This window comes from Bos mutus, chromosome 5 (assembly GCF_027580195.1).
Source record: "Bos mutus isolate GX-2022 chromosome 5, NWIPB_WYAK_1.1, whole genome shotgun sequence".
Taxonomy (NCBI): Eukaryota; Metazoa; Chordata; class Mammalia; order Artiodactyla; family Bovidae; genus Bos; species Bos mutus.
In genome coordinates, this window is record NC_091621.1 from 77032595 (window position 1) to 77059971 (window position 27377).

A 27377-nucleotide genomic window follows, 5' to 3' on the forward strand; every position below is an offset into this window, starting at 1 on the left:
TACATTATGGACAATAATATGAGTTTGCTGGTTAAAATTCACTTCAAATCACCAAAGGACTTTCCCATAACTGTGCACGCTTCCTTCATCTTTACATTTTGACTAGGCAGTGCTCATGGATTTCAGTCAAGAATCTGGATAGAGCACAAAATCATATGTTTCTTTTTTCTTTTACATAGGAAATTCTATCCCTAAACTGTGGCACGTGGCCTTTATCAGCGTTTGTGGCTTTCACTATGGCTGGTGTTGGATTCCATTTTGGAAGTGTTTGCAGTGGTCCTATTTGAATACAATCTATGCTATGGTGTAAAGCCAAAAAGACCTAGCTTTGGATTTCAACTCAGCTGATGGGGGACCACCAGCAAGATACCTTAGCTCTCTGAGCCTCAGTTTCCTAGTATATAAAATGGTAACCCTAACACCTCCTTCTTGCCGTGAAGAATAAACACATGTGACCATATCTGCCACAGAGGTGATCAGTAAACATTTGCTTAACTGATGAAGGCTTCCCAGGTGGCGTAGTTGGTAACGAACGGCCTGCCAATGCAGGAGACTCAAGAAACTCGGGTTCAACCCCTGGGTCGGGAAGATCCCCTGGAAGAGGAAATGGCAACCCACTCCAGGATTCTTGCCTGGAGAATTCCATGGACAAGGAGTCCTGGCGGGCTACAGTCCATGGAGTAGTAAAGAGATGGACACAAGTGAGCACCCACACAGTTGATTCAACTTGATTGAAACTGATCAAAGGAAAAGTAAAGTTCTATGGGGGGAGGGCATCCACATAATTGTCCCCGTCCTAAAGGGCAGTGAGAGTCCTTAATGAAGATGCAGAACTCCTAGAGTCAAATTACTTGGGCAAAGGTCAGTCCCTCCTTCAGTTAAATAGCTGTGGGCAGGGCTTAACAAGGAAGTGACTCCTTCCTAAGCCTTCCTCCAGCCTCAGTCCCAACCTGAACACGCTACACTCCGGTGGCGTCTTAGGTCACAAGGGCCTTCTGAAATCAGGAGCCAAGAAGACTAGGCCACAGTTTCCTCTTAAGTTTCGTGGAGAGAGACTCGGGTATAGAAATATCCTTACAGCCACCTGACTCGAAGCAGGAGCAACCACTGACAGCTTGAAGACCAGGTAACACCAGGAGAGATTCAGCCTTCCCAGAAGGACATGGGGGAGGCGGGGGGGGGGGGACTACAGTCCTGGATGTGTTCATTAGGCGCTCTAACTGGGGGCTGGTAAACCTAATGCTTACTGCGTTTGTTTAGGAGTTCTGATCCTGTAAGTCTCAGGAAGCAAAAGTAAGAATCTAAAACTAAAAGCTAAGTGTACAGTTTATTAGGGGGTTTCAGGAAAGGCAAAGAGAGACATTTAGGTTTCCCTTTCATTTCTCCTTTGCTCCAGAATGGCTGGGGAAGTTAAGAAAATATAACTGGCTGAATCGTTTTTAATAGTATGCAGACCTGTCTCACTGAGGATGTGACAGCATGACAGAAGCCCATGGAAATACTAGGTCCCTCCTCCAGGGCACAAATGGGCTGAGGACAGGAGTCCCTGGCTTTGAGCCCAGAGCATCTCTGGGCACAAGATCTACTCCTCTTAGAGCCTTCCTTCAGCACCCGGCTCAGGTGAAATGGGAATTCCCCCTCCCCTTTGAAAGACTCCCTCCTGAGTTCCCTGCCCGCTCTGTTCTATAATCAGAGCCTGAGTCTGTGTTTAATTCATGAGACCTGAGGTTCTCTCAGTTTAGCTTCTATTGTAGGACGGTAAGACATTTTACCTCATTTCACCCTTAGGATTAAAGACCGCGTCCTACTCAGAAATGACAAGTAGGGGAGAGATAAGGATCCCAGAAGGTCTGACGTTCAGGGAAGAAAGCGGAGGGGAGGCCTGTGAGAGGGCAGAGAGTGCGAAAGGAGAGGCGTGAGACAACCAGACAAAACCCAGCTCATCAGCTGGTCTGCGTAGGTCCCTCTGGGATGAGTGTCCTCCCCTCCCCCACCGCCCCCACCTTACACTCAGGCCTTGCCTGTGTGTCCAGAGTGATGAAGCCAGCTCTGCGGCTGAGTCTGTTGGGCCAAAGGGTGTTCCATGCCCCTCACACCCGGGAAAGGCCAGGGCAGAGTTCTGTCCAGCTTTCTGGGTCACAGCCTCTGTGCACAGGAATCACGGAGCACGCGTGAAGGCTGTTTGCTCCACGACCTGCGACAGGAAGAGAAGCAAAATCTAAGCTTGACCAACAAATCCAGAGCTAGAAAAATCCCTACAGTGTATCCTGTGATCCTGGAGGTCAGCTGCAGCTCTGCGGTGCTCCCAGGGGACGAGCCACCACTGGGGACCCGGAGGACTTCGACCACTTTGGGGGTTGTGGGGGATGGAGGGGAGGAGAAGCAAGTCTCCAAGAAAGAAGAGAGACCAGGAAAAGATGCCGTGTAACCTAGCTTTGGGGAGTAGGTCTGCCAGAGTTTGCTGTAGATAAGGAAGAGGGTATATAAGGAAGACTGGGTCAAAAGGGTAGGGCCACTGAGTCACTGAATCATAACAAGCCTCACAGAGAGCTTGTTATTCTGGAGCTATTCATAATTTCCACTCCAGGCTCTGAACTTACATTCTGGGGCCCCACCCAGGGCTTCATTTCCATCAGTGTTATGTATAAAACTCATCTGTACGTTTCCATTAGGAGAAGCTTGACTTTAAATAGGAACAGCAAAGAGCAGAAGGGCTGCAATTTGTGATAAAGAAACTCAATCCTTTGCTTTAAAATAAGACTTCACTATCCATTTAACAGCTCTCCCTTCATTCCCAACGCAGATTAATAGGAAAAATACCCTATGCTTGTTAAGCGCATCCAACGTGTTTTAGCTGATACTTCGACACAGCTGCAGGCAATTGCCCAGCCTGACTACCCTCCACTCCTGGGGGCTGCTGGGCCCTCTGCTTCTCTGGCCCTTGGCCTGGCCTCTAGGTTGGGCCAAGCACTCAAATGCTTTCTAACCTGGAAAACCACAAAATCCTCTTCTTTCACCAAGTGGAAGGGCTGTGTTCTCCACCTTGACCTCAGGTTTTCCCCTCTTTTCAGATGTTGCTCCTGAATCAATAGTTAGCAAACTCTGGTTTCTCAAAGAAGTCGGGCCCTTTCTCTCTCCAACAGCAACGCTACTCCACACACACACACACACACCCACACTCACACCCACACCCACACCCACACACAATGTTGAAGTCTTCACAGTACTTGAGAAAGGTTTGGGTTTGGTTTTTTGTTTAATTTACCTGGTTTCTCCCGAGCATAGTATGCTGGCTGCAAATTTAAGGCCTTGCTTCCTAGAGGACCCAGGTGTATGTCCTGCCTAAGGCATCCAGAGCTGCCCAACTCAAAAGGAAGGTCCAAATTAAAACCCACATATATGCTCTCCTGGGGCCTTCCAGCGCTGCCCTCCAGCCCCTTCTACACCGAGTCACTTCCCCGCATCTGGAACCATAGGTCACGCTCTCCTCTCACTTTTTAACCACTCTTTCTCTGGTGAGACTCAGGTCGCTCAGTCTCCACCTGGGTCCACTTTACCTGCTTCCAACAATCTCAGATCTCAATTTTTATAAACAGCACTTGTTAATCACAGAATTGCCAGATTTGCACAAAAATACAAGAGGCCCTGTTAGGTATGAATTTCTGATAAACAGCAGACATGCTTAGTGTAAGTATTTTCCACACAATATTTGGGACTACTAAAAAATTATTTGTTGTTTACCTGACATTCAGATTTGACTGCTACTGCTAAGTCGCTTCAGTCGTGTCCGACTCTGTGCGACCTCATAGACGGCAGCCCACCAGGCTCCGCCGTCCCTGGGATTCTCCAGGCAAGAACACTGGAATGGGTTGCCATTTCCTTCTCCAATGCATGAAAGTGAAAAGTGAAAGTGAAGTCGTTCAGTCGTGTCTGACTCTTAGCAACCCCGTGGACTGCAGCCTACCAGGCTCCTCCGTCCATGGGATTTTCCAGGCAAGAGTACTGGAGTGGGGTGCCATCGCCTTCTCCTAGATGTCTCATATTTTATCTGGCAGCACTGTATCATTTTTCTTTCATTCTTCAAATATTTATCAAGAAGTTACCATGTATCAGGCATTATGTTAGGTGCTGGGAAAGCCAGCCAAGTTCCAGGCTTCATAGCGTATGGTATGTATGCTTTACACACATACACACACACACACTATATATATATATAGTTTCCTATAGTCATATATAGGCTTCCCTGTTGTCTCAGACAGTAAAGAATCTGCCTTGCAGTGCAGGAGATCTGGGTTCAATCCCTGGGTTGGGAAGATCCCCTGGAGAAGGGAATGGCTACCCACTCCAGTATTCTTGCCTGGAGAATTCAGTGGACAGAGGACCCTGGCGGGCTGTAGTCCATTGGGTCACAAGGAGCTGGACCCCACTGAGCGACTAACACTTTCACTTTTATGCACTATTTTAAGTGATTCACATGTGCCAGTTTTTTTTTCTGTCCACATACCCATGTTTTATAGGTTTAGAAACAATTTTTTATTAAGGTATAGTTGATGTACAATATTATATAAGCTTCAGATGTATAACAATTATTCACAATTTTTAAAGGTTATACTCTATTTACAGTTATTATAAAGTATTGGCTACTTTCCCTGTGCTGTACAATGTATCCTTGTAGCTTATTTTTTTATACCCAACAGTCTGTACCTCTTAGTCCCCTACCGGTCTCTTACCCCTTCACCTTTTCCCTTCCCAACTGGTAACCACTAGTTTCTTCTCTGTACTTGTGAATCTGTTCCTTTACTGTTATATGTATTAGTTTGTTGCACTTTTTAAGAGTCTACATATAAATGATATCATACAGTATTTGTCTTTCTCTGTCTGGCTTATTTCACTTACTCTCCATGCTGTTGCAAATTTCATTCTTTTTGATAGCTTATGTAATAGTATCTCACTGTGTGGAGTGGGTGTGTACACATACATACCACATCTTTTTACCCATTCATCTGTTGATGGACACTTAGGTTGTTACATATATTGACAATTGTAAATATTGTTGCTATGAACATTGTGCCGCGTGTGTCTTTTTGAATTAGTGTTTGTGGGTTTTTTTGGATAGGTACACAGAAATGAGATTGCTGGGTCATATGGTACTTGTATATTTTTGAGAAACAGCCATACTGTTTTCTGTAGTGGACACACCAATTTACATTCTCACCAGCGGTGTATGGGAGTTCTCTTTTCTTGATATCCTTGTCAATGTTTGCTATTTGTAGACTTTTTGGTGAGAGCCACTCTGACAGGTGAAAGGTCATATCTCATTGTGGTTTTGATTTGCGTTTCTCTGATGATTAATGATACTTTTTATATAACTAATAAGTTTTATTTTATAATCACATTTAGCAATGTACCTAACAACTGGAGCACACATATTCTGATCAAGCATACATGAAGTGTTTTTGAGAACTGACCATATAATAGACCATCAAGCAACATTCAACAGAGTTCAAAAACTGCATCGCATACAGGTCATACTTTCTCACCATTAGAGTGGGTTGCCATTTCCTTCTCCAGGGGATCTTCCCAGCCCAGGGATCAAACCTGGGTCTCCAGCATTGCAGGCAGATTCTTAACCATCTGAGCCACCAGGGAAGCCCAAGTTAGAAATTAATAACAAAGTATAACTATGATAGAAAATACTTGAATAAAGAAGTAACCAAACAACTGATTAGGTAAAATTCTTCTTTATAGAACAATTCCGCTACTAGATGCAAAAGTAATAATAGAATTAGCTGTTATTTTCAATAATTAATAAGATATGAATGTAGGCAACTATGATTATTAACAATGTTGTCTCTTTTCCTGTACCCATTGGCCATCTGTATTTCTTCTTTGAAAAACTGTCTCTTCAGGTCTTCTCCCCATTTTTTAATTGGGTTGTTTGTTTTGGGTAGGGAAGTTTTCAGGTATTATGCCTTCAACTATGTTCTCAGCCCCTTTCTCACTCTCTTCTCCTTCTGGATCCCTAAAATGCAAATATTTGTGTGCTTTATGCTGTCCCAGAGATCTCTTAAGCTCTTATTTCTTTTCATTCTTTTTTTTTCTGTTCAGCATTAATGATTGCCACTAGTCTGTCTTCCAGCTCACTAATCTATTCCTCTGTATCATCTGGTCTACTGCCAGCTCCTTCCAGTGTATTTTTCATTTCAGTTTTGTATTCTTCATCTCTGGTTGTTTTTTTATTTTCTCACTCTTTGTTAAAAGCCTCTAACTTCTCACTCTCCATTCATTCTCCTCCCCACTTCTTGCATCATCTTTATGATCCCTACCCTGAACTCTTTCTTGAGTAGATTGCCTATCTCCACATCACTCAGTCCTTCTCCTGAGGCTTTATCTCATTCCTTTGTTTGAAACATGTTCCTCTGTTGCATCATTTTGCCTAACTTGTTCTTATTTCCATGTAGCCAGTAGGTTGGTTACATTTCCTGATCTTAGAGAAGTGGCTTTTTTGAAGGAAAAGTTCTCTGCATCCCAGAATTCACTCCCTTCTCATCACCAAGTGCTCCAAGGGTGCTCCCTGTGTGGTTGCATGTGCCCTTCTGCTATGGTGGGCTGGCTACCATGGGCAGTCTGGTAGGCTTGGTTGGCCCCCGACCCAGTTGGATGTCAGGCCCTACCTTGTGCTAAGGCTGCCAGCAGCTGGTTGGCAGGGTCAGGTCACAAGGTGTCTGACTCTCGAACCCCAGGGAGACCCATGGTTACTGATGAGTTAACTAGAGGATTGAGTTAGGGTTCAGGAGTCCCTGGGACTGTTGCCTTCCCATTGGTGGGTGAAATCACATCCTGGAGCTAGTGCCCACTTACTGGTGGGTGGGGCCAGGTCTGAGGGTCCGGTTGCAGGGCCCAGGGAAACAACCTAAATTCACCTATGGTCTGCTCTGTGCCCAGATTGTTCTAAGCCCCAGAATCCAGTCACAAGGAGCCTGCACTTGCCTCTATTTGCAGCTCTCTGTTCTTCCCCCACCTCCTATGTTTGCTCCAGTATCTTTGTTCAAGCTCCTAGCTCACTCTCTCGGTCTGGAGTTATCTATGTACACATCTCCTCATCTCTGCAAATCTGAACTTGCAGAAAGAACCCTGGCTTTTCCATCTCTGGCTGCCCGCTGCCTCCCAGCACAAAGAGAATTTGTTCAGTCGCTCAGTCGTGTCCGACTCTTTGTGACTCCATGGACTGCAGAAAGCCAGGCTTCCCCGTCCTTCACCATCTGCCTGAGCTTGCTCAAACTCATGTCCATCAAGTCAGTGGTGCCATCCAACCATCTCATTGTCTGTCACCCCCTTCTCCTCCTGCCCTCAATCTTTCCCAGCATCAGGGTGTTTTCCAGTCAGTCAAGCTCTTCGAATCAGGTGGCCAAAGTATTGGAGCTTCAGTTTCAGCATCAGTCCTTCCAGTGAATATTCAGGGTTGATTTTCTTTAGGATTTACTAGTTTGATCTCCTTGCAGTCCAAAGGACTCTCAAGAGTCTTCTCCGACACCACAAAGAGAATAGGTGCTCAGTAAATGCTTACTGACTTTTACCCCGTCTCCCCTTTCCTACCAAGAGTAGGTAGCTCCCAGGTGGAAGGACACGTGTGATTTTGTCATTGCAGCCCCACCATGTGCACTGCCAGCCCCTGTGACCTGGAAGAGATCCCCCTGGATGATGAGGACTCAGACAGCTTGGAGTTCAAAATCCTGGAGTTCTATGTCAAACACCACGTCTTCCAGAACACCTCTGCCATCCTCTCACCGAAGCACCTGAGAACAAGGAGTCTGTCCCAGAAAGGGCCAGAGCGCTGGCCAGTGAGTGAGGCATGGACGCAGGGGCCGTGGCCCTGCAGACATTCTCAGTCCAGTGAGAAGGCCATAAACCTCACCAAGAAAAAATCATCCTGGAGGACCCTCTTCGGGGTAGCAGAGAAGGAGGAAGACTCACAGAGCTCGCCTCCAGAAATCTGTGCCCAGGCACAAAGGTTGGGGGTACCTCAGGCCCGTCCTCGGAGTCCGAAATGGCCAAGGTCCCGCTCCAGCATGGACCAGCGCTTAGAGCACAAAGGTAAGCTTTGGGGGACCAGCTGCACTTTCTCTCCCACAGCCACTTCTTTCCCTTCTTTGTATGCCTGGGGGTTCACCTCCTCCCACCCTGAGGTAGGGAACTCTTTGAACCTCAGCTTCCCAACCTATTAATACTCAATTGTTTTGTTGTTGTTGTTTTTTAATTTTATTTACTTTTTATTTTTGGCTGTGCTGGGTCTTCATTTCTGTGCAGGCTTTTCTCTAGTTTTGGAGACTAGGGGCTACTCCCTAGTTGGGGTCTGTAGGCTTCTCATTGCCGTGATTTCTCCTGTTGCAGAGCACAGGCTCTGGGGCTCACAAGCTTCAGTAGTTGTAGCACATGGGCTCTAGAGCACAGGCTCAATACTTGTGGTGCATGGGCTCAGTTGTTCCACGGCACATGGGATCTTCCCAGATCAGGGATCAAATCTGTGTCTCCTGCATTAGCAGGCATATTCTTTACCACTCTGGTTGTTCAGTCACTAAGTCATGTCTGACTCTTTGCAACCCCATGGACTGTAGCACTCGAGGCTTCCCTGTCTATAACCAACTCTCAGAGCATGCTCAAATTCATGTCCATCAAGTTGGTGACAATGTCCATCACCGACTCGATGGACATGAGTTTGAACATGCTCTGGGAGTTGGTTATAGACAGGGAAGCCTGGAGTGCTACAGTCCATGGGGTCACAAAGAGTCAGACATGACGAGCAACTGAACTGAACTGATCAGTGATGCTATCTAATCATCTCATCCTCTGCTGCTCTCTTTTGCTTTTGCCTTCAATCTCTCCCAGCATCAAGGTCTTTTCCAATAAGCTGGCTCTTTGCATCAGGTGGCCAAATTATTAAAGTTTCAGCTTCAACATCGTTTCCAATGAATATTCAGGGTTGATTTCCTTTAGGATTGACTGGTTTGATCTCCTTGCAGTCCAAGGGACTCTCAAGAGTCTTCTCCAATTCCACTGAGCCACCAGAGAAGCCCAATTCTCAATCCTAATTGTCCTACTTTCCTTAAGACTGAGCAGAAAGGAAAAGTTTCGTGGCAGTGGGTGACAGGACTGGTTTTCTGGCTCCACCATCTATAGCTAAGCTTGCTGCCCAAATTCCTAATCCTCTGTGCCAGAGACCAATACAAAGGGAAGATCCCCAGATCGGCTCAGGCTGTCCTTCCTGAGGGACGTCAACTCCCATCTCTGAGCCTCTGCATTTCCATCTGTAAATTGGCTTCTTGAAGGTGGATGGAAAGATCAGATAGCCATATACAAAAGTGATTTCAAAGTTCAAGCCCCTCAAAAAACCAAGAAGCATTTTGACAAAATCTTCTTTCAGCGGGACAAAACACATTGTATTGAACAGAACATTTTCATGCAAGGCTTTAACAGTGTTGCCCTTCATCCACAGACCTAGGCATAAACATCTTCCCCTCCAACCATATCTTCTGCCTGATGCCCAGATTTTAAAAGAAACCTGCTCTCCTGCTGGGCTGTTTGGCCTGTGTCAATAATTAGTCAACAGGTGGCAGTAATGTCTCAAGTTTTAAATGTTGTGACTGTCAGGCTTGTTGGAGAATCAGCACACACAATGACAGCTTTAGAGCACTCGCTGCGATCAAGGAAACTTCCATTTCCCATTAGACTTGTAAACTTTAGGGAGGAGAATTTAAGGTTGGGATTATCTGAGGAAATCCTCCTCCCTCCAGGGGTTCTTCTGCTGGGGGTGGGATCTGAGGTCCACAGCAGACAGAACAGTTTGGCTTGCTTGCCTGTGTGTGTGTTGTTGTGATTCCACGGACGGTAGCCTGCCAGGCTCCTCTATCCATGGGATTTTTCTCGGCAGGGATACTGGAGTGGGTTGCCATTTCCTACACTCCAGGGGATCTCCCCAACCCAGGGATCGTACCCGGGTCTCTTGTGTTGCTTGCATTGGCAGGCATATTCTTTACCACTGAGCCACGTGGGAAGCCCCATAGAACAGTTTCAGTTCAGTTCAGTTCAGTCGCTCAGTCCTGTCCGACCCTTTGCAACCCCATGAATCGCAGCATGCCAGGCCTCCCTGTCCATCACCAACTCCTGGAGTTTACTCAGACTCACATCCATCGAGTCAGTGATGCCATCCAGCCATCTCATCCTCTGTCGTCCCCTTCTCCTCCTGCCCCCAATCCCTCCCAGCATCAGAGTCTTTTCCAATGAGTCAGCTCTTCGCATGAGGTGGCCAAAGTACTGGAGTTTCAGCTTTAGCATCATTCCTTCCAAAGAAATCCCAGGGCTGATCTCCTTCAGAATGGACTGGTTTGATCTCCTTGCAGTCCAAGGGACTCTCAAGAGTCTTCTCCAGCACCACAGTTCAAAAGTATCAATTCTTTGGCGCTCAGCTTTCTTTATAGTCCAACTCTCACATCCATACATAGAACAGTTTAGAGGCACATAAATAGGTTTTTCTGCTTGTCCCATTCTTTGAAGTTTGCAGGAAACAGAAGATTTTACAGACTTTAACTTTCTGGCTTTCCTGAGGAAAACAATGTTCTGTATTTCAAGATTACTGAAGGGTCATTGGACCTTTGCTTATTTTCTCAATTTCCAGATCTCTGTGTAGACCTATAGATGTTCCTACAAAAGTGGAAATGGTTATCTCCTAAGGAGGCTTAGCTTTAATAATTCGCTTAAGTTGATCTCCCTCTCCCCTTTCTCTCTTTTTGCTTTCTTGTTTAGGTAATTATGTGGGTGGTTAGCTGGTTCTATGCTGGGTGTGACCCAAGAGGGACTTGACCTCTCTTTCTCTTTTGCCACATGTAAATCAGAACTCAGTAGTTGGTGTCCCCTGGGTTCTTTTAACTAAAGGTCACAATGTAGCTTGTGCTGCCATTTCAGACACCAGGCTGGACTAAGAACTATGAGATTACGTCCCAAGACCAAGGTCTAGTAGTGACAGGCCTTGGGATGTAGAAAAACGAATGGCAATACCAATTTGAGAAACACCAACCCAGTTTTTCTGTGAGTCTCTTTTTTCTCCACAGCTGTGATCTGCTGTAACTTCACTGACATAGAGATTATTTTTCTCTCCTATAAAAGAAAACCACAGTTACGCAGTTCAGGCTTGATCTGCCAGTTCCCCAGTCTTTAAGGATTCCTTTCTGTTGTCCCTTAGCTAGTGGCTTCCAACCTCAACGTCACCTTCAACCCCAAGATGGCTGCTCAGATTCCAGCCATCACGTCTACATTCTAAGCAGGGAGAAAGAGGAAGCAAGGAGAAGGACAAAGGTTATCTTCTTTCTAGATAATTCAGCTCCCTTTAGCAAGCTTTCTTAAAACAGTAGCCAACTTCTTACATCTCAGTGCGTACACCTTATTGCAAAAGAGGCTGAGAAATGTAGTTCTGTCAGCTTCCCCTGACATTTCAGGGGTCTGTTACTAAGGAAGATAAAGAAAAGGGATACTAGGTAGGAAATAGCAGACTTCCCTATATGGAATTCTCTCCCAAATGCCCTGTCCTTTCTCTTTCAAAGAAAAACCTCAAGCCAAATGCCTTCCCCACTCTCCTGCTCTCCTTAACTGCACAATGAGCCCCCAGAATAAACTCCAAAGGAAGGGCAGCCTTTCCATTTTCTCTCCACCCCCATCCAACGTTTCCTTGCCTATCAGATCAGACCAACTCTGACCAGAAGGAAATCTTGGGGGAAAAAAAGATATTAGAATGGAAATTTTCTTTTTCTTTTTTATTTTTTTGCCATACTGCAAGGCCTGTGGGATCTTATAGTTCCCTGACCAGGGATTGAACCAGAACCTCCTGTGGTGGAAGCACAGAATCTTAACCACCGGACTGTCAGGGAAGTCCCTAGAATGGGAATGTTAACCAGATTAATTCATTTGAGTTTCAAAATGTGTTTGCTTATAGATTTTCCTGCACATATTTTGTCTGCATTCCTCCAATCCATAGAAACAGATACACAGGTTAGTCAGCTTGGGGACCACCTCTGTGTCCTCTGCTGGTCTCATGACCACGTGGTGGAGACTGGGAGATGGAAAGGGACAGCCATGAGGGCCTTCATCTGCCTCCTTTGAGGGCAAGGTGGGCAGAGTGTGACTCTTTCATGGAAAAGAACATGCTGATCACCCAACCAACCACACAAGGTTAGAGAGGCAAGGCGTGCAAGCTTTCCTTTTCCAGCTCCCACGGACACAAGGGAAGGCTCCCACCGGTTTGGGAATCCAGCCTCTTGCCACCTCCTTGCATGGGTGGCTGGCATTCACAAGGAGGCTGGTTGGGTTGCAGTAAGGTGATTTAAAAGTGGAAAAGTATTTTTGGTAGGATTGTTGTTAAACGGAAAGGAAAAGCACTGATCCTCCACTCCTTGACCTCTCCAGTTCTCTCTCTAATCCACTGCTGATCTGTTTTTGAACCCAATGGAGCACCATGATAAATGTGGCTTTTTAAGGAAGCCATTATGCCTTCTTTTTAATAGGAAGGCATTGTGGACAGAGCATCAGTGGCCTGTCAGTGAACACCCAGGAGGGTGATGGGAGAATCTGGGAAAAGAGAACCAGACATCACCTGGCAGCTCCTCAGGAGGTCACACCCAGCTCTTCACATGACACCCACACCTTGCCTTGCTCATCTATCCTGATTGACAAAGTCTGGGAGTTCCTCTGAGCACGCTGACCTTCTGGCCCAAACCTGTTACTGTCAACAAGTCTTATGAATTAAATACTGTTGTTCTTAAACATTACATGATACGACTGCTCCATATCAAAGGCAGAGCTTGTACAAGCTTCTACGTGTTAAGAACGTAGTGACAGATTAACAATGAAATTTTACTCCCAAATTACTCAGCAATAGTGCCTGCCCTCCTACCCTAACCCTGTCCTCCACCAGGGGCCAAGTCGACTTATCCTTCACAGGCCATGACGTTCAGGGGCCAGAGCCGTTTAAACCTTCATGTCCCCAGATGCCTTATTCTCCAGTTACACGCGCAAACGCTTGACATAAGTCTTTTCTCAGATTGTAAATTCTTGAGGGTCATGGGTTAGATTTTATGCATCCTTGTTTATCTATCCACATTTTCTGCATGTTTCCCAGCTGGAGTGGAGGCGGGGAAGATGACACGTGACCATACCAGCAAGGGGAGTCCGTGTTTCCTTGATAATGGACTTGAGTCAGGAATATGGCCCAAGAGAAGTGATATTTCTCTCTCCTCAGTGACCAGCCCCCAAAGGCTTGTCACACTGCTGAATGCCTTCCGAAGTGCATAGGGGCCAGCTCTCCAAGATATAAAGCATGCCCCAAAAAAGAATAAAAATAAAAGAGTAATGAGCGTTCCCTCAAGCAAAGAACTAAGCACTGCCTTTTGTGTTGCAAAGGGGCAAGGGGACCCTAATTTTGCAAGACTTCCAAAAGAGGGTGCAGAGGGGTAATTGTTTCAAGGTGGCAATCATTCCTGTGTGCCCCTCCCCCATCCCAGCCTCTGCCAGGCAACTGCCCAGGCTTTCTGAAGAATGCCACCACCCCCACAAACGCACACTCCTGCTCGGCCCCAGGCCATTTCCTTTCCCTCTAGGCCCGGTGTTTTCATTTCGGGCAACCGTGCATACCAATGAGCCAGACAAAGTTCTGGGAAGGGCCTGTCAGCACCGTTTTGTCTTCTTTCAGCCGCGGACCCCAGAGTCGTTTCCATTGCCAACCGAGTCGCTGAAATCGTTTATTCCTGGCCGCCGCCAGAAGAGCTCCACAGCCAGGGAGGAGGCTTCAAGTCCAAAGGGGTTCTGGTATTCCAGGGTCCCCAAAGGCAGTCTGGAGCTGAAAGTACCAAGAAAGGTAAACTTCCCTTCTGAGCATTTGCCCCAGGGTGCATGTTGGCCAAGCAGAGGTCCATGAGCACGTATGCATTTATTCAGCTCAGGGCCCCGCCACTTAGGAATCTCTGCTAACCTGCACTCAGGGCACCACAACCACACGCTGGAGGCACTGACCTTTAGCTGGAGAACCCAGCCCAAGCCAAGGGGAGAGCGCCAGCAGAGGGAAGCAGCATGCCAAGCTCACTGCTAAGTCCAAAGAAAAGTCTCCTATTGAGGGGCAGGAGGAGGTACAAAGGGAGCGCTCAATCTTGCTCACAGCTGGGGGGCAGCGGGGGAGAATACAGCATTAGATTTCACCATGTTAGCCATGGCCAAGGCCCGGTGTGCTCAAGCGAGTGCACAGGCTGTAGGTGGAGCGTCCACCCGGGAGTTTACACTATTGCCTTGGGCTCCCGTGAAGAAGCAGGGGGCTTGTCAGGCACAAGCCTAGAGCCAAACATGAAGCAGACCTGAGAAGCAGTGATCCAGCTGGGTCGGTTGTCACCCAAACTGGAGCAATAGCCAGGACTGTGGACCCCAACTGACCTGTAGAAATTCTAGATGTGAGGGAAAGGGAAACTGAAGGTGTTAGTCATTCAGTTGTGTCCAACTCTTTGTGACTCCATGGACTGTACTCTGCCAGGCTCCTGTGTCCATTGGGTTTCCCAGGCAAGAATACTGGAGTGGGTTGCCATGCCCTCCTCCAGGGGATCGTCCCTACCCAGGGATGGAACCCGCATCCCCTGCATTGGCAGGCGATTCTTTACGGTCTGAGCTACCAGGGAAGCCCAGAGTTGAGAGAAACAGGACCAAGTGCCCGGGAAGAGGAGTTCAGTCTGACATTCCCTCACTAATGACTGTCCAGCCTGTGGTTCTCTTTCTCAAACCCCAGTGGACGATGAGGGGCCCAGCTGGCTCTTGAGTTTGCAGCACCTTGAGCCACAAGGCAGAAGATTCTCCAGTCATGGCGGTGCCCTCCAACCCCAGAACCAGACTGGTAAGTGTGTCCACCCTTGCTGAGCTGCCAGGACCACAGACTACCAAAGGGGCTTAGAGTGAGGAGCTGGGAGAGCAGGGACCCCCAGAGAGCAAAAAAAAGGGAAACCAAAGTGTTCGTACTTTACTGCTATCTCATGTGTGTCTGGGTCACATAAAGTGATGACACCAAACAAGCAAAAGCTCAGGCCCCGTCTTCCAGGCACGTGAGAAACTGGGATTGCTGCTGCAGCAACTTTCCCAGAAAGAGGCAACAGAGTCAGATACAAGCTACACACGGGCGGCGGAAGCATCCAGTCCTTCTCCCAGGCGACTTGGGTCTCAGGCTTCCTACCTTATTGCCCTTCACGCGACCACGTGGCATGACTTTCCTGGCCTCTCCTCCCCTTCTCCTCTGGGACACACATGAGGACTTCATGACTTCAGAGACTATGCCCCAAGGAAAACATGCTGTTCCCTCAGTAACAGGCTTGTCTCTGTTTGGATTCAACGCTATAGCAATGACTGTTTTCCTAATATTATTTCCCTGTTAGCATGTTTGGAGACAAGGGAAAGCAGACTCCACCTTCCCTGTTCCAACACACACAGCACATACCAACTGCAGCCATCTCTGTCTCCATCTGCCATGTTAGCCTTTGAGGTGGGAGAACTTATTCATTGTATTTACTTAGACTCTACCCTGTTGTGAAGACACAGCATACAAAGTACATGTTTTAGTTAGATAAGTCCAATTTGAAAGATAATGTTAAAAAAAAATTGTAGGAAAACAGGTGGGTTTAGGAATGACTTTAATTCCCCAAATTCAGGAAGACTGTACCTTCCTCTTAGGAGGCCACAGTTTGGCTCTGAGTTTTCTAGCAGTTAACACAAAGGATGAATATGATCAAATAGGGGTTTATGATGTCTACATGGGAAAAGACCACCTGCTCAGGAAAACCCTAAAGACCTGAGAGACATTTCTTCTAAGGATCGGGGAGAAGGGATAGTTAGGGAGTTTAGGAGGGACATGTACACACTGCTGTATTTAAAATGGATAACCAGCAAGGACCTACTGTATAGCACAGGGAACTCTGCTCAATGTTATATGGCAGCCTGGAACATAGCGGAGTTTAGGGGAGAATGGATACATGTATATGTATGACTGAGTTCCTTTACTCTCCACCTGAAACAATTACAAGGTTGTTAATCGGCGATACCCCAATACAAAATAAAAAGTTAAAAAATATTTCTTCTAAGTATCATTAGAGATAAGCTCATGCGTCTTCAACAGCATTCTTAGAGCAAATAAAGTGATGAGTTTCCTGGTGAGAATCGGGGGACTAGGGGAGGAAAGAAGGGAGAAAAGAAGGGGATGGAGGAGAGGGTGTTCAGAATGCTTTGGGTGTCATCAGAAGAGGTGAAGTAAGATTTACTTTGCTCTAAGTTACAAAGTGCATGGTCTTCCTCACTCCCTAACCAGGCTACAAGCTTGTCCCTGGAAACATACAAGATTTTTTTTTTCTCTTGAAAGAAATAACTGTAATTTTCCCCTGACAGAAGGAGAAGACCAAATAATAGCCAGAATTGTTGAGCTGCTGAAATATTCGGGGGAGCAGTTGGAAAGAGAGGTAGGGAGCCTCTTGAACTAATGGGTTTTCTTTCTGTGTCCCCGCCCTGTACCGGGGAATGGAACTGGACTGATGGTTGTACTCCTTTTTCAAAGTTCTGGTTTCCACTTAAGTCCTAAATTTTATTTCCCTTGGAGTCAAAACTCTTCATGCTGGCAGGGTCTCAAAAATGAATCACTTTGGAAAACATAAGTAAACCTTCTGGAGCCTCCTCGGAATTTTTGGAAAGGAAAAAAGTCACCAATAAATTAAAATTCGCTGAATAGAATTATGAATCTAGTTCCCCATGTAACTGATCCTCAGGGAAGTTTAGATTCTTGTATTTGCCCTGCAGCCTGAATATCTGTGTCCCACAGCTGCTCCAAGTCTGGAGTGTTGTCTGAAATCTCCCCCTAGAATGGCCAGACTGTTCTCTCTCAGCAGTTCGGCCAGGGGACGGGTTAGCGTTACCTGGAGAATGCTGGGTTTCAGGCCAGTTAGAAGTTGAGACTGGTTATTCCCATCAGGAACGTGCAAGGGTTACCTTCAGGTAAGGAGGTGGTGGACAGGCCCCCCTGTGGTCACGGCTTCTGAAGGCATCTCGTCTCTCTGTGTTACCCGTAGATGGCTATGAGGTCTCCTGCATCTGGCCATTGGGAGCTGGCCTGGGGACACACTCTCTTGTTTTGCAAGGATCCATGGGCAGGAAGTCAGGTCCGAGGAGCTCTGCAGGAGGGGTTAACAGCACTAACTAGCCAGCCACCCACCCCAGTCCACCCCAGTGTGCTTGGTGGCTCCTCGATGCCTTTGTCAGAGGTGTCCCAGAGGATGGTGACCAGGATGGGGGAGGAATATGCGATGGTGCAGAATGAGAAACATTGAGGAAACCAAGGTATCAGATCAAAGAAAAAAGGAGGAAATAGGAGAGCTTTGGGGCCATAGTAGAGGGTGGTCAGGGGTGCAGACGAAGCAGAAAACAGAACAGGGCATATGATGACCCTGTGTTTCTCCAGAACTAGCATCAATGGGCAGGAGTACGGGGCAAGTCATTTCTCCCCGTTTGAAGGATGAACCTTGTAGCTCTCAAGGCTGTCCACTGAGACTTCTTTGGTGGTCTAGCTGTTAAGACTCCATGCTCCCAATGCAGGGGACATGGGTTCAATCCCTGGTCAGGGAACTGAGATCCCATATGCCGTGCAGCGTGGCCAAAAAAAAAAAAAAATAATGCCAAGGGAGTATTGTTCTTTTTCTAAGACCATGATACTCTAAAGGGAGGAAAGCTAAGAAATATAACATTCAAGAGAGGAGTATAAGGTAAAATCAATTGAGTAGAACAATGGAAGGGAATCAATGGATTAGGTTTTGTTTTTCTTTTCACATGAACTCAGGTAACTCATGAAGGTTTCAGCATCCTGGACACATGCTAACATTTCAAGAGCATTTCCTCCATGTTGGGCACAAAGCCAAGTGTTTCAAAATTACCCTGGGTTTCCCTGGTAGCTCAGATGGTAAAGAGTCTGCCTGCAGTGTGGGATACCCAGGTGCAATCCCTGGGTTGAGAAGATCCCTTGGAGAAGGAAATGGCAACCCACTCTAGTATTCTTGCCTGGAAAATCGCATGGATGGAGGAATCTGGCAGGTTACAGTCCATCAGGTTGCAGAGAGTCAGCCACAACAGAGTGACTTCACTTTCACTTTTTTCATAGGGGCTGTTGCCCCAGTTTAGAGATGACATAACTGAAACTGAAAAGTTAAGTAATTTCTCCAAGATTGCATAGCTAATAATAAATGGAGCAGGGGTTTGAGCCAAAACAGTGATTTCCAGGTTGTGGATTCTGCCCATTACACAACCTCTGACAAAGCACCTTTCACTGGGTCACAAGTGTCAGTGGACTCTGAGCCCCTTGAGTGAGGACGCATCTTAATCGTTCACAGTACCACCTGTCGTAAGCGCTAGGAAACATTTGTTGAATGTCCTGTGAACAGGCTGTTCAGTCTGTATTGGTTCCCATGGAAGGAAATCACAGAGAAAGTCCATGCCTGTCTGGTCCTGTGGGATATGGTCCCACATTTGAGATTAGAATCCAGGGTTTTCCACTGGGTGTTTTAGTCTCCCAGTGTCCACCTGGAGAGTCTGCCTCCCCGGCCAAGGCTGATAAATACTCTTTCTCCTCTCATACACAGTTGAAGAAAGACAAGGTTTTGATGACCTGCTTCCAGGATGTGTTATCCTATTCTGTTGTCAAGACCATCACAGACCAGTTCCTAAGGGGCGTGGACACCAGGGGAGAATCAGAGGTCAAAGCTCAGAGCTTTAAAGCTGCTCTTGCAATAGATGTCATAGCCAAGCTCACGACCATCGACAACCACCCCATGAACAGGGTGCTGGGTTTTGGAACCAAGTACCTGAAAGAGAATTTCTCGCCCTGGATCCAGCAGCATGGTGGATGGGTAAGTGAATTCTATCTAAAAATGAAATCTTCCCAGAACTCAGGGAGCACAGCATGGAAAGAGGTTTTTTTCTGGGGGTTGTTTTTTTTAAGTGAAGGGAACCCATCTTTGAAGCGGTTCTCATGGGTTTAGGATACTTGAGTGGCAAGAGATTTACCCCATTAATGGGAACATATTTTTAGTTATTATCTTCATTATCAATAAATATTTACTGAGCTTCCAAAGGGTATGTGGGGTATGTGAGTGAGAGGAGAGGGACTGGTCAGACAGAACAGGAAATGAAGAGATGCTGAGATATAAAATGTTTGGATAGATACAATTTCTGTTTTCACAAATTTTACAGGCAACGGAAGTCTGGCAGTGAGACTAGGAGAAGTTCCTTATTCTCTCAGGGGTGTGGGAATAATCTTTACACAGAGGTTCAGGGCTTATGACATTTTGTCATTGCTGTTGGGACCCAGACATTCTGACAGGGACATTTTGATACAAACTGAAGAGCAGTTTAATTTTCATCTATTTTTAAATTATCTGCTATCAGGCAAAACAGACATCTTTACCCTGATTCCTCAGCCCTTCCCCTACCCTTTTCCTCTGAGACTTCCTTAAAACTGTCCTGTTCAAATGGCCTCATAAGGAGAGCCTTTTCAAACTGCTTTATCTCAGAGCTCTAAACCTCAGCAGGCTAGGACATTTTTGTCTGTTCCAGCCCTTCCGGAGGACATGCACTACTATCATGAGTCCTCTTTCTACTAGGGTGGTCCAGAGGCCAGGAAAAGACTTGAGTCTGCTCTGGGCATGGCCAGCGTGACCCCAGGGCCTCCAAACAGGCTTAGTCTCTTGGCTACCAGATGGGAAGTATAGCTGATCATGCCTATGGCGCTGATGTGCCCACCACAATCACCAGTTGCTGCCCATTAAACTACCCAAACTTCTGTTCTTTCCTATTTTCCACTGTCGCACCAGATACGATAGCCCTTAAGTGGCTAATCTGAGCTTCCCAGGTGGTGCTAAAAGAACCTGCCTGCCAGTGCAGGAGACGCAGGTTCTACCCCTGGGTCAGGAAGATCCCCTGGGGAAGGAAATGGCAACCCACTCCAGTACTCTTGCATGGAAAATTCCAAGGACAGAAAAGCCAGGTGGGCTACAGTCCATTGGATTGCAAAGAGTCAGACATGACTGATGTAACTGCAGCAGCAGGAAGTGGCTAATCTGAACAAGGCTCTTGCTGCTGCTGTTGCTTCAGTTGTGTCCCACTCTGTGTGACCCCATAGACGGCAGCCCACCAAGGCACCGCCGTCCCTGGGATTCTCCAGGCAAGAACACTGGAGTGGGTTGCCATTTCCTTCTCCAGTGCATGAAAGTGAAAAGTAAAAGTGAAGTCGCTCAGTCATTTCCAACTCTTAGCGACCCCATGGTCTGCAGCCTACAAGGCTCCTCCGTCCATGGGATTTTCCAGGCAAGAGTACTGGAGTGGGGTGCCATTGCCAGTGCTCCAAATTCAAGCTGCCTTAACTCATGGAGGAAGATAGATTCCTGAATATCACTTCAGATTTAATAGCTCTTAGGCCCATCAAGACCAGGGCCCCCTCAAGTCCAGCCCCAGAGCCCCTCCTGAGTACTCCAGCTCAGGACCCTTACCAGCCTCTGAGCCTTTACAACACTTCATATTTGCACTACAATTATATACAGGAAATTACCATCATTGTTGGTCTTCTTAATATAGTCTTCCAGAGGGACTGTAAGTATCAACTGGATTTACAAGCCAGTTCTCAAAATCTAGTTAACTAATGTAACTGAAATGCCAAAAGTGTTCTATGAAAAATAGTGTTTCTATACCAAAGTACAAACAACAAAGGAAAAAATAAAAGGGACTACATCAAGATTAAAAACATTTCTGCTTCAAAGGATACCATCAAGAAGGTAAAGAGACAACCCACAGGATGGGAAACAGTAGTTGCAAATTATATATCTAATAAGGGACTTGTATTCAGAATATGTAATAAATTCTTACAAGTCAACAATAAAAGGACAACACCCCCCACCAATTTTTAAAATGGGCAATCAATTTGAACAGACATTTCCGGGACTTCCCTGGTGGTCCGGTGGTTAAGAATCCACCTTGCAATGCAGAGGATGTGGGTTCGATCTCCGGTCAGGGAGCTAAGCCCCCACATGCTGTGGAGCAACTAAGCCCGTGCAGCACGACTACTGCGCCTGTGTGCTCTGGAGCGCGAGCCACAGCTAGAGAGTCAGTGCACTGCAACAGAAGACTGTGCATGACACAGTGAAGATCCCAGTGTCACAGCTAAGACCCGACACAGCCAAATGAATCAGTATTTTTTAAAAACAGACATTTCTCCAAAGAAGATATACAAATGGCCAATGAGCACATGAAAAGATGTTTGCTTGACATCTTCATTTCAACATTCAGTTCAGTTCAGTTCAGTCACTCAGTCGTGTCTGACTCTTTGTGACCCCATGAATCGCAGCACGCCAGGTCTCCCTGTCCATCACCAACTCCCGGAGTTCACTCAGACTCACGTCCATCGAGTCAGTGATGCCATCCAGCCATCTCATCCTCTGTCGTCCCCTTCTCCTCCTGCTCCCAATCCCTCCCAGCATCAGAGTCTTTTCCAATGAGTCAACTCTTCGCATGAGGTGGCCAAAGCACTGGAGTTTCAACATTAGGAAAATGCAAATCAAAACCACAATGAGATACCATTTCACACCCACTAGCATGGCTAAAACAAAAAAGACAAGTGTTGGTGAGGATGTGGAGAAATTTGAACCCTCATACATTGCTGGCTGGATTCTAAAATGGTCCGACCTCTTTGGGAGACAATTTGGCAGTTCCTCAAAATGTTAAATGTAGGGTTACCAATTCCACTCTCTGTCTATACCCAGGAAAACAGAAAACAAGTGTTCATGTAAAAGCTTGTACGTGAATGTTCAGAGCAGTATTCATTATTTATAAAGGCCCCAAAGTAGAAACAACACAGAACTTTTTCCATGATGAATAACGAATGGAAAAACCAAATGTGAAATATCCATACAGTGGAGTAATATTCAGCCATAAAAAGGAATTAAGTATGGACAGATGGATGAACCTTGAAAACATTATGCACAGTGAAAGAAGTCAGACAAAAAGGCCATAAATTGTGTGATCCCATTTATATGAAACGTCCAGAATAGACAAATTGGTAGAGGCAGTGACTTCCTAGGGCTTTGGGGAGAAAGAATGGTGTGTGACTGCTGATGGACACAGTTTCTTTCTGTAGTAATGAAAGTGTTCTAAAATCAGATAGAGCTGGTGGTTGCACAACTCTGAACACACTAAGAGCCACTGAATTATATATTCTTAAAAGGCAGAATTTTATACTGTATTTCATGAAATCTGTCATTAAAAATAGTGGTTGTAATTCTAATAAGCAAATAAAAAGAAAGAATAAGTTCTATTAATTTTTAATTTGGCTGCTAGTGCTAGAGAGAAAAACAATTCCAGTCAGAGAAAACAGATGGATTTTTTGGGGTAGAAATAATAAAGTGAATTTCCAAAGGCTTTAGAATTTTGTGGCCCTAGTTCTTTATCACATGTATTTTCAATTCAAAATTATTAGTTTACTTTTCCAGGTCATCATAAATCCTAATCTTAAGTCTTGGCCACAGTTAGGTTTAATTTGGAGCACAAAGCTAGAAATTAGGAGAGGGAAGGGGAAAAAAAAAAAAAAGGACTAATTTTTTCCAAAGTCAGAGACAGAGTTGCAAAAAATAAAGGATGCTGCTGAAAAAATATTTATGAGTCAATATGATTATGGGAATATGGAGAAGATGTGGATTGACATGTGAGCTCAGTTTCACTGAACAGGAATAAGGGGACACTGGTGGCCAGCCTTCCATTGCCCCAGGGATTTCAGTGGCTCTCTGGAGTGTCCCTGTAGTGGTGTGGAAGGAGAAAAGCTATTCCTAGGCATACCATTTCCAGGAGCCTTGGGGTTCCTAAGTATTATATCTCAGCATTCCACGTCACACAGGAGTGCACCAAATCTTCCCAATGGAACCACAAGCCTATGAAGGCAGGGTTATGTATTTCATTCCCTTCTTTCTCTCTCGTGGTTTCCATTACCTTTACATAAGTCACAGATGCTCAGCCAATACTTGGAGAGCAATGTGTGTGTTAGTTTCTTAGTCATGTCTGACTCTTTGGAGCCCACCAGGCTCATTTGTCCATGGGATTCTCCAGGCAAGAATACTAGAGTGGGTTGCCATTTTCTTCTCCAGGGGATCTTCCTGACCCAAGGATAAACAGGTCTCTCACATTGGAGGCAGATTCTTTATCATTTGAGCCACCAAGGAAGCCCTGGAGAGCAATAATTAATTAGTCAAATCAGTGAATAGTGACTGTATCCACAAAGCATACCAAACAAGCCACAATTTGATTTTCATTTATTCCTTGGCCCTTTTTGCCTCACTTGAAGCACTATTCACGTAGCTATCCTGTGGTCCTGCAACCTCACCCCTTCTACCGCACCTTGAAAGGAGAGGTTAGCAACCTCCATAGTCATCAACCTTTTTGAATTTAAATACAACATCAACGACTCTTCCCATCTAGACTCTTCCCATACTCAACCCTGAGTGTGTAATGTAAGTCCTTAGCTGGTGTTTTCCTTTCAGGCATACCAAGGATGCTAGTTACCTTTCCAAACCCTCCCCCAACTCTAACACGTCTCCATGCCTCGGGTCAGGCTTGGGATAAGAAAGCAGAGTTAACAGGCATATGTTTTCACTTCAATACTGAATCAAATTTGGAATTCTAAAAATTTATTTATCTTTTTCCCCTTCTAGGAGAAAATACTTAGGATGCCACACGAAGAAGTAGACTGAAACATCAGAGGATTTGTAACCTGGAATACTCATGGTCCGGTTCTGGTCTTGTGTACATCGGTCTCAGCACAGACTACGGTCTCAGCACAAACACAAATGGAAAAGGTCGATGGAGCACCAAAGGTTGAAAAGCCATTACTCCTGCAAGTTAAGAGGCATCAGGAGAGACCTTGACTGTTTCCGGCTCCTAGGATGTAGAGCATAGCCTCCGGCATCCATGTTTTCAGGTTGTCCAGTGAGTATGCAAGGAAGTCTAGGAAGACAAGTGATAACCTTCTGTTCAAATGCTTACAACAGAAACCATCACCCAACCCCTGCTGGCCACTTTAGGGAAAGTGCGTGCCACATACTTGTTGACCTCATGAAGGTGAAATGATAAATGGTGCATGTGCTTACTCTCTGGTTTCTAGTACTGTTTATTTTTCAAAGTTCACTTGAGATGGTCTGACCTTGTTTCAAGCCTGCCTTTAGGCTGATGTAGCTGTTCATGTTGGTAGACAGAGGTCAAAGAGACTCTCGAGTTTATGGCCAGCCTGGGGAGAGACTGCCTGATCTGCCTTTTTTGGCTCCCTTCTCTGGACAATTCTTTGGCAGTTCGAAAAACTTGTATTTGGCAGAAAACGATTATTTCTGTCACCCTCAACTATCTCAGTGACCTCATCTCTACTTCTAGAGGTTTCTAGAACTTTGTTGTTTTGGGGGCTAGTGTAATGATTAGTGCTTGGTAAAATAAATGAGTGGAAAGACAACTGTTTAAAGAGTACGTTTATGGTTAAAATAAACTGTAAGTAAAAGCATATGATTTCTGTGAGGATCATAGAAGTTAATTTATATCAAGTGCTTAGAAAAGTGCTTGTTATTTAATGCTGTGTTTACTTATGTCCACTACTGTGTGCTGCCCTCTGCTAAGCTGAAAACGTCTTCTCCTCTCAAAGCTGTCACTAATTGTTTTTCTGAAATTGACACTGTTTCAAGTGAGGTTTTTTAGTATGTGAAGTATGTTCCATAGTAGGTGTTTAAGGCAAAAACCAATTTTTAAAAATACTATCAAATTATGGTCTTCCCTGGTGGCTCAGATAAAGAATCCACCTGCCAAGGCAGCAGATGCAGGTTCCATCCCTGGGTTGGGAAGATCCCCTGGAGAAGGTAATGGCAACCCGCTCCAGTATTCTTGCCTGGAGAATTCCACGGAGAGAGGAGCCTGGCGGGCTACAGTCCATGGGATCCCAAAGAGTCAGTGCTATCAAATTAGTCTTACAACAAATTTCTGGCTCTCTAGTATCCAGCATGTAGCCTGATGTAAAACAAGAGTTTAATAGACCTTTGATGAACAAACAAATGAATGAGTTAATCAGACATTTTCATCTTCAAGGGAAAGCCAGAGCTATCTATTATGGCATGCTTCACTACTTTACCCTTCTGGATAAAAATGAGTTATTCTCTTTTATTTTCTTCCCCTACACTGAAACTCAGACATTTTAGGGAGAAAGGAGTTTCCCTTTACAGAGGGAGACACTAGAGATCACTTCCTCTTTATTCCAAACTATCTGCAGTCCCCCAAATGTATGACATAACCTCGTACCTCTGAGCCTCATAACAGCATTTTCTCCACTTGGACTGTTCTTGTTGGTCAGTCCTCTTTCCCCTGTTTTCCCTATTGCAACTCATTCCAGCCCATTTTCCAAATTTGCATCTTCATTTTCTCAAAGAAGCATTTACTAACCTTCCCTGGGCCACCATTTGGAAAGGCCATTTGGATGCCTTTCCTCATAAAGATGTTCCATAACACCCTGTAGAGAGACATTATACCTAATATATTTTATACTCATAAAAATAAGTCTTTTGCACTGGATTATATAAATTATTTTGTAAACAAGTATTATGTCTGGCCTTCCCTGGTGGTTCAGTAGTAAAGAATCTGAGTGCAATGCAAGACACCTGGGTTCAATCCTTGGGTCAGGAAGATCCTCGGGAGAAGGATGACAACCCACTCCAGTATTCTTGCCTGTGAAATCCCATGGACACAGGAGCCTGGAGGGCTACAGTCCATGGGGTCCCAAAAGAGTCAGACACAACTCAGGGACTAAACAACAAGTATTAGGTCTACTTTAACTTTGTAAAAGCTTGGCACATTTTCAGTGCACAATTGCAGAATCACACCCTAGCTCACTGCTATAACCTATAAATCAGTAAGGACAAAGCACGGCCGAAGGTATGTGTACTTTTAACAACCATTCCAAGTGTTCCAGTATCATCTGCAGCTTCAAGATAAGATGAAGGACTAGTAACTGAATTTAATCTCCCGCTAAAAACAACTGGAAGAACACATGGGATTTATGAAAGAACAGTTATCAACACACTGTGCATCAGGTAATGAAGGATTGGTCCCTGAGAGATAAGAAAAAAAGTGAGCCCAATGACTGCCCTAGATTACTGCAGGTAAAGAGTTCCCAGGCCACGTTACAGAAAAGGGAGCCCTCACAGAGCTGAGCATTCTCCCTGGAGAGAGAAGGCAGAGCCTGGAAGTGCAAAAAGGCCAAGGCAGCTCAAATTTGCAGGGCAAATGGAGAGAAGAAAATGGCACACAAAGTTTGAGAGATCTGCAGACAGTTCCCCTTAAGTTTTCAGATGAATGCTCATCAACACATGCGTGTGAAGAAGTTACCCAAGGCTTGGGAAAGAAATGCCTGAAAATACAAAGCCGAATACTCTCTTCCAGGCTCACACAGGGTTGGGAGCAGGGCCTATTTCCACTAACCAGAAAGGAAAAACCTCAAAATTCTCATGCCAATAGGCAGGGTATAAAGAAGAATTTTGCCTCAGTAGTGGGGAAAAAATTAGCCATAGACTAAACATACTTATAGTTCTCTCCAACAAAAGCGAAGAGCAAGTACCAAAAGGATTAAGCTGTTATCATGTAATTTAGCTATGTTCCAGAACAAAGCTCAAGAATCCTCAAAGGATCACAAAAATATGCAACACCCAACAAGGTAACAATCACAATTTTTAGTATCTAATACAAAATGACAAGGCATGTAAAGAAGCAGGAAAATTAGGCCCATATAATGAGGGGAAAGTTACACACACACAATGATACAGTTGATAGAACTATTAAAAGACATCAAAACCATCCTGATTGTGTTCTGTTTGTTCAACAAGCCAGAGGAAAGATAAATATGACTCAAATCAAACTCCTAGGGAAGAAATCTATAACTCCAAGATGAAAAATACATTGGATTGGATTAATAGCAGACTAGACACTGTAAAAGAGTAGATAAGTAAACTTGAAGACAGAGCAATAGATTCAAAATAAAACACAAAGAAATAAGACTGGGGGCGGGCAGAGGGGTAGGACAACAGAGCAACAGTGACTTGGGAAGTGATTTCTACCAGCCTAACAGACTGGTTCCAAATAGGAAAAGGAGTATGTCAAGGCTGTATATTGTCACCCTGCTTATTTAACTTATATGCAGAGTACATCATGAGAAACGCTGGGCTGGAAGAAGCACAAGCTGGCATCAAGATTGCCGGGAGAAATATCAA

The 27377-nt window shown here is 45.4% G+C and overlaps 1 protein-coding gene across 3 annotated transcripts; it reads left to right on the top strand.

Annotated features, from left to right (window-relative positions):
- Positions 1-933: 933 nt before the first annotated feature.
- BCL2L14 (BCL2 like 14) lies at positions 934-25634 on the top strand. 3 transcript variants are annotated; one of them, XM_070370034.1, is made up of 8 exons: positions 934-1126; positions 5401-5525; positions 7649-8094; positions 13736-13900; positions 14786-14917; positions 16453-16523; positions 18687-18953; positions 23796-25634. In XM_070370034.1, exons 3-8 carry the CDS (start codon positions 7656-7658, stop codon positions 23832-23834), a joined length of 1113 nt encoding a protein of 370 aa, XP_070226135.1. In that variant the 5' UTR covers positions 934-1126; positions 5401-5525; positions 7649-7655; the 3' UTR covers positions 23835-25634. The 3 variants fall into 3 exon arrangements, with proteins under 3 accessions (XP_070226135.1, XP_070226134.1, XP_005890100.2); XM_070370033.1 differs by lacking the exon at positions 5401-5525 and having other exon boundaries at positions 23796-25633; XM_005890038.3 differs by lacking the exon at positions 5401-5525 and having other exon boundaries at positions 14813-14917; positions 23796-25633.
- Positions 25635-27377: the final 1743 nt, after the last annotated feature.

Coding starts and splice junctions, on each gene's coding strand:
- BCL2L14 (XM_070370034.1), top strand. CDS start 7,656: ATGTGCACTGCCAGCCCCTGTGACCTGGAAGAGATCCCCCTGGATGAT. Junction 8,095..13,735: donor CCAGCGCTTAGAGCACAAAG/GTAAGCTTTGGG, acceptor GTCTTCTTTCAG/CCGCGGACCCCAGAGTCGTT. Junction 18,954..23,795: donor TCCAGCAGCATGGTGGATGG/GTAAGTGAATTC, acceptor TTCCCCTTCTAG/GAGAAAATACTTAGGATGCC.